The sequence below is a fragment of the Mesitornis unicolor genome, unplaced genomic scaffold (genome assembly GCF_000695765.1).
Source record: "Mesitornis unicolor isolate BGI_N332 unplaced genomic scaffold, ASM69576v1 scaffold15450, whole genome shotgun sequence".
NCBI lineage: Eukaryota > Metazoa > Chordata > Aves > Mesitornithiformes > Mesitornithidae > Mesitornis > Mesitornis unicolor.
This window is the reverse complement of record NW_010157793.1, coordinates 7,299-17,872: the sequence shown is the minus strand read 5'-3', so window position 1 is coordinate 17,872 and position 10,574 is coordinate 7,299. Positions and strand designations below refer to the sequence as shown.

At 37.5% G+C, this 10,574-nt stretch overlaps 1 protein-coding gene across 1 annotated transcript in view; it reads right to left on the bottom strand.

The window, feature by feature from the left end:
• Nucleotides 1-9,997, bottom strand: part of YES1 (YES proto-oncogene 1, Src family tyrosine kinase) — a 13,037-nt gene extending 3,040 nt beyond the window's left edge. The window contains exons 1-7 of the mRNA XM_010181405.1: nt 9,728-9,997; nt 6,710-6,809; nt 5,981-6,079; nt 2,851-2,954; nt 2,511-2,660; nt 2,139-2,294; nt 1,691-1,870 (exon numbers count right to left, since the gene is read on the bottom strand). Coding sequence (XP_010179707.1) covers nt 1,691-1,870; nt 2,139-2,294; nt 2,511-2,660; nt 2,851-2,954; nt 5,981-6,079; nt 6,710-6,809; nt 9,728-9,992 — 1,054 coding nt within the window. The 5' untranslated portion in view covers nt 9,993-9,997. The remainder of the gene's footprint in view (nt 1-1,690; nt 1,871-2,138; nt 2,295-2,510; nt 2,661-2,850; nt 2,955-5,980; nt 6,080-6,709; nt 6,810-9,727) is intronic.
• Between the last annotated feature and the right edge of the window lie 577 nt (nt 9,998-10,574).

Below are 10,574 nucleotides of genomic sequence, written 5' to 3'. Positions count from 1 at the left end.
CCCTACAGGTGTTATTATGCCATAAGGATCTAAGAACATGATCTCTTTCTTAAGAAAGTGGTGAATACTGATAACTAGTAAGTCTCATCACAGTCAAAATTACAAGAACAAAATTACAAGTATGGTGATAGTGGGGAAAAAAACACCACTGAACTGGAGATCTTGCCATGGATTCAACGTTGTAGCCAGAAATTGGATACCTCTGATGTGGTGTTAGTCACTTGCTGTATTTTTGCATTGAAATGAAATGTGTGGCAGGCCAGACCCACGCTGCTGCTGTCTGTTGTGTGTGTTTGCACAGACTTTTTCCCAGCTTGGTTCATGAGCTCAAAGGACCGAAGTGGAGCAAAGATTTCACGCTGACCTCTAGTAACCTGTCCACATTTGAAAAAAATGTGGGTATAGTGCAGTTCTTACCCACCCCTTTTCCTTGTAAAAAGACAAAGGAAAATTCTTCTGCTAACTTTCAAGTATGAACCAACAAAGAGGTTTTGTGTTTTTCTGTAGAATGTGAGAAGATTTTAGAATTAAAACAAAGGCTTCCAATGCCATTTTGAATCCGTAACTTAGACAAACATGCAACTACTTCTCCAATTCTTCACTTCTGCTTTTGCAAGGTAACATCGCGGTTCCGGTTTGAATCTTTCCTTTTTCTTAGGCAGAATGCTATTAAGCTTTTTTTTTCCTATTGCCTTGTCAAAACCTGATTTCTGAACAATGAAAACTGACTTTGCATGGCAGCCTTAAGATCTGTCTAGTGTTATTTAGGAACAACAACAACACAGAAGGAACTTTCTGTATTTTCTATTCCCTCTTACCTTTTCAAACTCCTGCAACTTTCAAAACGACCATCCAAACAGGACCCTCCCCCCCCCCCCCACGTATCTGTGGCAAAGTACGGAACACAAGTAGCTGCTCTTTTTCACTTTAACACTGTTTCTATTTCTTATCAGAGCAGCAAAAATTTTCCCTGAGGTGAACAGAAGTCCACATATTATAAAACTGGAATAATTGACTTGAAAATCTGCTGCTTCTTAACACTAACATGCTTATTATGTTTATTTCTACATTCAGCCTAAATCTCTAAATCTCTATTTCAGCAGCAGGGGGAGAGGGAAATGATATAGAGCCAGGGAACAAAGATGGAAGACTGAAAACAAGGAGGTATAGGAAGGAGTCTGGAAAAAATCCCAAACCCTCAACCTTTTTAAAATTTACTATTACACTGCTGGAAAATAAAAACTTAAAAAACCCACAAAAAACCCAAAACAAGCCAACAAAAAAAAAAAATCAACAAACCAAAAACCAAATCTCAAAACCCAAATGGTTCTGTCACTGTGAGCATGACCTTTACAGACAGGTGTATTGTCATAATGACATTCCCAGCTATACTACCCAGTTTAAATATAACAGACAGTAGACACTAAAAAATGCAAAGGAAAACCCCCCCAGTCTTGTACTTGGAAAGATTAGCAAGAGTGACACAGATGTGCAAAAAAAATCATGCTTCCACCCACAATCTAAATCAGAACTGCTTCAAGTAGGTCAAGCGTTGCTCATTTTAATTTAATCAAAATTACCACTTACACTCCAGTCAGCTTAAACCTAACATTAATTAAACGTTTAATTTGTTGCTGGGATCTTAAATAACCTTTTAAAAGTAGTATCTTCAAACTATTTAGTCATGTACCTTTTGTCATGAATTCAGTGACAATGTAGATGGGCTCCTCAGAAACAACGGCATACAGTGGAACAAGTTTGTCATGCCGTAATTTCTTCATGATCTGAGCCTCCTGCAGGAAAGCTTCTGGCATCATTGTACCAGGTTTTAGTGTCTTGATCGCTACTTTTGTGGTTCCATTCCACGTTCCTAGAGAAACAGATTAGATTTTATTCTCCCCTATAATATAAAAGAGATTTTGTGCTGAAACTGCTTTTTGCTAGTGTTTTGTTAGCTAGCATTATAATTATAAATTAGAACCAAGTGTTGCTTTTACATTTATGTGACTGACCATAATCAGTACTTTTTTCCTTCAATTCTTTATCACATTATCTTTTCAGATCCTGATACTGATTTACTTAAAATACTATTAAAACATTCACACAAACAACTGAAAGGTGTCATATTGAGCTCTTACCCATCCATACTTCACCAAAACATCCTTGGCCCAACTTAACTTCCAGTCTCAAAGATTCTCTGGGAATTTCCCAGGCATCTTTTGCTAGTCCCTGTGTTTGTGGCTTCACAGTGGGACACACAGTTGTTAGCTTATGACACAGTCCATCGGCATGTTCTGGAAAATGGAAGAAATAAGCTCTGTCATTAAGCACTGCTAAGGTTATAATAAAAGTAACATTCTAATGTCGGTAAAAAGATCTAGTCCATTTACTGTTTGTCAAAATAAATAAGAAATTTTACAGTTGTGAATTTTCAAAATAAGCTACATATGCAGTTATTCTTCCTCATGACAGGCACAGCGTAGCATTAGGACACTAGAATTTAGGTTTACCTCTGTAGTGTTTCACCAACTTCTGTAGAGATTCAAATTGTGCTCTGGTTGTGATATAGTATCCACCATTGTCAAGTTTTCTGATTTTGTAGTGTTTCACATTATCACCTCTGACCTCATCCCAGTCACGTATGGAAAGGGAGTAAGCACCTAGGAAACAGGTCATAACTGATTCATCACCAAAAATTTGAAAACACATTTAACATATCTCCCTAACTGTCATTACACACATAAGCGTGTGTACATGCATACAGGTAACATGACAGACAACAACTGGTCATTTTATCCACCCTGGCAGTGGGGGATTGGAGAGAGAAGAGATATACATAAATATACATACCTTTAGTGGTTTCACTCTCTCTTACTAAGAAAATACCACGCTGGTTCCCAGGATTTAAAAGTAGCCTTTCTGCATCCTTCCTGCCCATCTTACCAAAATACCACCTAGAAAATGTGAAAGGAAACATGTGTAAGTAAAAGCTTCCTATGCTTTGGTAATCACATAAATACAAGATTTAGAAATCTCAAACACTGACTGGACTACTAATATCCCAAAGCAGTTACAGATCAACAGAAGTAATATCATCCATATAATCAAAAGATTAGGATGACCTATTTCTGTATGACTCTCATTTCTATTGTTTGCAAAATGCATGTAAAGAGACCTCTATCTGCAAACACTGTTTTTATGATGGTTTAATAATGGATATCAACAGTACTCATCATCAAAAGTAACATCTTCCTTCTGGTCAACTTCACAGGTCAAGCTGAATCAGATGAGGTAGCACTCTCAAAACCCTGCAGCAGCTGAAACTGCCTTCTCTAAGAAGTTTCAGCTATAAGTAAAAAAACAATATTTAATGCGAAGTGGGTGTGCATAAATATCACCAGATCACAGGTTCATTCGGGCTGGAAGACCCTCAGGAGGTCTCCGGCCCAGCCTCCTGCTGCAAGCAGGGTCAGCTGTGAGATCAGATCTGGTTGGTCAGGATGTTGTCCACTTCAGTTTCAAAAACCTCGAAGGATGGAACCTGCACTGCCAACCTGGGCAACCTGTGCCCCTGTGTATGCCTGTCCTCGGGATAAAAAGGTTTCTTCTTATATCCAGCTGGAACCTCCCCCATTTCAACTTCTATTGCCTCCCATCCTTCTGCACCTCAGTAGAGGGAGCACTTTTTTCTTCAGATCATTTAGAAACAACCCTGTGGTTGCATCATTCTGATACCAAAAATATGCAGACATTTTAAAACACTTGTGTTTTTTCTTTCCTTAAGTTCTTTCACAAAAGAAATTTCTTCTTTTATGCTTCCAAAGGGTGCTTATCCTGATGAATAGCCTGCATGCAGCTTTCTCCTGAGCCAGTGATAATTTTAAGGTCCATCTCACAGTGAATCTCCAGACTTTGGAATAACACCTATTTCTAACTATGTTTTATTTTGATTGTGTGCCTCAGAAGTCATAAAGTACAGCAAATGTAAATCTCAAGCATTTTCATTTCGCATCATCACAGCATCAAGCAAATCTGGCTTCATGAGTGTTGGGAGAAGAAAAGTTGTACTGGAAACTGCTGCAAAACAATGGGTTTGTGGGTGAAACATCTTGTAAAAACACTGTAGGTAAGGAGGGATCATTTTGTTGGCCTGTGCACAGAATGGCCTGTGCAACCACTTGGGAATTTGAAACAACTTCTTACTTTTTATTGGGGTTTTTTTGCAGCTTGACTGTTTAAGTAGATGTGCAAAAGTTAGAAGTGGATATGAGCATACATACACTTGAGAATTCGGATGTAACCTATGATGTTACTGAAGCAAACCTGAACCCTCGTAATTATTTCACGTGAAAATGCCTCGTCCCCAGACTACTATGGTAATCCAGAAACTATATAGTGAAGTGTTACTTTATTTTATTACCTATAAAATAATAGTAGAGTTCACTTGGGTTTTTTTGTGAGCTTTAAACATTTATATTAAGACATAATTCAAAAGCCACGGATGATATGGATCCTGTCACAAACAGGTTTTGATATAAATGTCTTGAGGCTGAGAAAAGAGCACTTAAAGACAATCCTAGCAATACGGGGCCGTGTATTGCTTGTGCACTTGTAACTCCAACTGCAATCACAACACAAAACCTAAAAACGCTGTCAAAGCCCAGGGCTAACAAATGAACTCTAAAGCAAATGAACTCTACTCCAAATTAATGCTGTGGTGATATCTAATAAAATTAGCACTAGTTTTTTAAAATAGTCAGTTTAAAAAAAGCTTCCTTACTCATCATCCCTCACTCTCACCTCCAGTCATCACATAAACCTATGACAAATCCCACCACCCTGTTTTGCCAGTCTTTAGGAGCAATACTTTATTTGCAGAAACACTGCACTCTCGGTTTGCAAAGGGCTATCGTTTCCATTCTACCACCACTGCAGCTGTAATGACACTATGCTTTTATTGCATAATTTAAAACAAAAACCAACAAACAAACCAACCCTTAACTTCTTTTCAAAAAATGTGAAGTCAGTAATTTTAAATGGAGCTGAAATGCAAGGGCATAAAATAACAGCGCGTCTTTGATGGAGTCACTTTTTAATAGCGAAGAGCCAGGTGAGAGCAGCAGCAACATGCTAAAGTCTCAGCTTGAGATTCAGGAAACATCTTGGAAATTGGGCACTTTTCCCAGAAGTGCAGTAGCAAACACAGAAGTGTGCTGATCATGTATCAGGGAACTGCTTATTTGCAGTATCAGGCCTGGATATTGAAGCAAGAGCAGCGAAGCTTGGTATTTCTAGTACAACAAATAGAATCAATCCCTTGGGACAAGTATAACCTGAAACTGTACCCCAACTCACAGCTCCCACAAGTAACTTTATGTGATCCTGTAAGTGCTCTGGGATCTTTGTTTGTAAATAAATGTAGGAAGTACTGGTACCCAGAGCAATACAATTCTCCCAACTCACAGTAGTCCTTAGTGTGCCTAACAATTTTGTCACCAAAAAGTTGTTACAGATTAATAGATTAGCAATAACTGTCCACACAAACCGTTATTTCAGAATGTAAGATTAGGTGCTACCAAGGATATAGCTGATCTTGAATTAGGATTTGGCAAGCAAAATTAAGGATAAAAACTTGGAGTTGATAGTGTGTGAACTCTAACTAAAAAAACATCAGTTTTTGTTTTATATGAAACACAATGCATATCCCCCAATTCTTACCTTCATTGCATTCTCTTATCCTTTTTCCTTTAGCCCTACATATAGCAAGCAGGCATAAAACATTTGCATGAGCGTCCACCTCACACTTACTAATAATTATACCTTTGACATCATCCAAGTAGCATTGCTATCCTTTAATTAGCAGTATTATCCTACTTTACCCATAAATGTTACATTTACTGACTTAAAGGAATAGTATCACCACACGGCACAAAATGTAGAATGGATAAAAAGAACAGATTGACAGGATAGGATGTCTTACTCTTCTGCTTGAATGGAGTCTGCAGGAGCTACATAATTGCTTGGGATGTAGCCCGTTTTTCCTGTAGCAATGGATCTTGCTTCCCACCAGTCTCCTTCCCTGCAATGCAACATCAGTTACCTCCTCCATATATAAACAATACATCATTCTCCAGCAGCTACAACATCCTCCCATATGAAAGGTAGGTTAAATTTATGTAACGTGTTGTTTTAATTACAAAGGCATCTAAAATAGTCTGTGCTGCATCTAACTATATTTTTCTTTCGTAAGCAACATTAGTGCCTCTTAATGGAATTTTGTATTTTAAATGTTGGGTTTTTTTAAATTCTATTTTTTAATGTTAAAGAAATTTATCTATATATGCAAAATGCAAACCTGCAACAAAATGTTTTATGGCAGATAGGTGTAAATAAACCTCCCAGTTTTCTAGTCTTCGTTTGCCTCTCCCAGATTATTCTACCTGTTTATTTACACAGGCTTGGGGCTGTCCCAGTCACTACAGTTCTACATCTACACCAATCCTGACTTCAGCCTGAAGGTTATTGTCTTACCAGTATCAATATTTTAACCCCATACTTGTTAAACATTGAATGCATGGAAAAAAAACAAACAAAAAACCCCAACAAAACTATCTACTCTTCACTGAAATAGGATACACAGATTTCAAGAAGAGTTGAGGATCTATTTATTCCCAACAACCAAGGGACATCTGTGAACAAGTACACTTACGTGTTATTTATTATCTGGAACCGTTCACCTTTCTTAAATGAAAGATCATCTGTAGTTCTAGCTTCATAATCATATAAGGCCACAAATACAGTAACACCACCTTAGGAAAAAGAATGAAGAAACTCATATGATACAGCAGTAACACTGCAACACTTGATTTAAGGACTTGTCTGTGAAACAACTCATTGATTTTCATTTGGAAGCAAGTAAACACTGGGTTGCATCTCACTTTGGAATCTGGATCAATAATCACCTCATTTCTTAAAACAGAGTAAAGCCTATAAACAGACACTTAAAAATATACTTAAATATAAAAATTAAATATATTAAATATATTTAAAAGTATAAAAATGTACACATCATAAAAGGCAGCTAGATACAGCACTGGAAGAATATTTTAACAATTAGAGCACTTCTATACAGAAATTTGCACAACACATCAGCAGCAAAAAAAGCTAGTCTCTTTATTAACTAGCTTCTTGTTAAAAAATGCAATTTTAGAAGATCCTACAACACCACAACAGTGAACCATCAGCCACTGATTTATACAGAAGTAGCCTCCTGTTGACCTTAGCTACAAATAACATATGCATTCCCAACTTTCTGGGGTTACACATCAAGATCTACTCAAGGAATTGTACCAGAAATAAAAGTATTCTGTTAGGGACAAAGACATTTCTGTGCTTTACAACTAATAATTTTTTTATTTCCATCAGGTCTCCCCAACGCTGAAGATGACACTTGCTGAGGATGATCCATCAGTGCACTACTCTAGAGAACAAGGACCAAGATACGTCACAGGATGAGCAGATGTGCTCTACCAATCCCAAGGAATTTGCTTCCCCATCCCACTGCCGGTACAGGGCATGTCGTTGAACATGTCCCACAAACAGGATACACATGTGACTCTACTCACAGTAGGAAAACATTTTCTATGCTTTAAAGAACTAATCTGTAAAACTGAGCTGAAAGAGACAGAGGGAAGGGAGAACGGGCTATATGAGATGTACAAGCTGTGAGCAAAAATAAAGAACTTTGTACCATAACTAGAAGAAAGTTAAAATAGAAAACTGCAGATCGGCAATTCAGAAAGACTTTTTAAATTCTAGAAATGCTATTTCACAGTCTAATGGACATTTAGGAAGTCTAATGATAGTCCAAGCAATAACCTACTTTTTAAAGTACAGTATCACATCTCTAACATGCATATACATATACATGGAAGACCACCAACAGGAACATGTTGCATCTAATTTTATATCTTACAATTAACATGACAGAAAAAAGAAAGGAAGAATGAAGTACAATGGGTATTGCCCACATCTACTATTCTTTTACAATGTACACTTTCTGATGCAAGAGCTCCTAATCACTTAAATATTTTCATGTGATTTAGAGTCTTCCTGTGATTACACTATCTCAGCAGGCCTCAGCTGGAAATAAATTTACAGCTCCTCTAGGAAAAACAGAACAAAAAATCCCCACTGGAGGTTAGAGTAATTGAGGGTTTGTTGAAGTGTGATTTATGAACTGAAAATGAATTAGAATATTCCCTAGAAGTTAACAGTTCCAAATCTAAGTTGAAATCAACACAGTTCAGCTGATTTTTGCTTGCATCACTACGTTACTGAGTTATTTGGATGACACAAACTGCTTACATGGTGCAAGAAAATTGTGGGGATACGTAACATATTCCCACAAATAGAAACCAACCACTACAGAAATAAACCATCCCCAGAGAATTCTTTAGCAGGTGAAGAAAATCAATACTTTAAAATCACAATACTACAAAACTTTCTAACTGCATATAAAAAAAACGAGGAGACTCCAAGAAACTAGAAACAAACTGTTTAACATCTAGAAAGATACTAATGTAGGAATGAGAGAGAGATTAGTTCCGCTGGACAGTGTAGCCCTAGTCAAAGTAATGGATTCAAATGTAAATCATGCAGTAAGAGAATTATCAGTAATTATCAGTATTTCATAGAATCATAAAATGTACTGGGTTGGAAGGGACCTTTAGAGGCCACCTAGTCCAAACCCCCTGCAAGTAAGCAGGGACAATGTTACTAGACCAGGTTGCTCAGAGCCCCATCAAGCCTGATCTTGAATATCTCCAGGGATGGGGCCTTCACCACCTCTCTGGGCAACCTGTTCCAAGAGTACAATTTATGTACTCTTATTTTGAAAGACAATCTCAAAACACAATAATAAAATAATAACAATAAAAAAAACCTTACAGCTTCCCCTCAAAAATATCCAGCAAAACTACTAAAATCAGTCATGTGCACAAACTTAATGTTTTTGCAATGCATTTTTACGTTTTTATATACAGGTGGGCTTATAATGTCAAATATGCATGTTGCTTTCAAATGCTGAATCTTTAGAGATTTTACATCTCAGCCAAGATCTCTGTGCCTTGTAAATTCTGTTTTTACATTTCAACTTTGCTTTTAATACGACCACCAACAATGAGAATTCTGCTCTTTCATTTCACATACATTGTTCAGAAAGTATACAGAATACACTGTATATCTTGTTCAGATTTATAAATGAAGAGGTTTGATGTTGCATTAATGTAAGCAATGTACAGCTAATTAAATAAATCTGAAAATCGGTATTTCCTGAATTTGAAGTCTTTTTAATTTTGCATCCCTCTTCAGAAGTTTAAGGCAATTAGCCCATGTGCATCCCTCGAACAGCTTAGAATTTCTACCACAATTTAATCACCTATTCCCATTACTGCCTTCAAGAAGTCTTAAATTTTTCTGTGCTGTGATCCTAACTCACTCCCTCAACAACACCAAAAGCCAAAACACTCAACCCACAAGGCCCAGTCACTCGTGAATATGTGCTGAATTATTATCTGAACTGTAAAGATACTGAAAATCAGAAATGCATAAAAAGAAAATTATTTCAACTTTGCAATTTATGTCTGTGTGGCAAGGGGTCATAGCACTTTTTTGAACATGTCTGTCAAGCAATAATAATAGCAGCATCATTTTTTGTAACACTCACCTGTTAATGTACTAGGATATGGACTTGGCACAGCTGAAAATGAAGATGATGCTCCTCCAAAGGGTGTCATTCCTGAGTGCCCTCCAAAAGGAGTCATGGAATGACTATTAAAATTAACTGCTGATCCCTTTATTGACGGTGACTGTGTTGCTTGGCTAGAGTCTGATCCATAATGGCTGACGTGGGAAATAACAGGTTCTGGAGCATTATCAGTTCTGTATTTCATGGCTGGGCCTTTATCTTCTTTGCTTTTAATGCACCCCATGGTTGCTTCTGTGAGAATGAGAGGAAAAAACTGAGTTTATCTCCATGTTGTGCCTTTTGATAGTTGACACAAAAGATTCCCAAAAAGTTATGAAAAATGCTGATTTATTACTGTTCAAAAAAAACCCAAAACAACCCCCAGCAAATACTACCATGTGCGGGCAATAAACTCCGATGAAGAAGTGTTCTGGAATAAAATGATAGAACATTGATAGAACAAGGGGAAACGGCACCAAGCTATGCCAAGGGAGGTTCAGGTTAGAGATAAGGAGGAAGTTCTTTACTGAGAGGGTTGTCAGAAGCTGGAACAGGCTGCCCAGGGAGGTGGTGGAGTCACCATCCCTGGATGTATTTAAAGAGCGGGTAGACGAGGTACTTAGGGATATGGTTTAGGGGGTAGACAGGAGTGGTTGGACGTGATGATCTTGGAGGTTTTTTCCAACCAAGTGATTCTGTGATTCTGTGAAAATCTAAACCATTCCCAGAATAGGGAAGACTTAATTATTTTCCCTTACGACATCACCCACTAACAGCACATTCAGATTATTCTTCACCCCAGCTACTCAGCAGACTGTAAATGGTA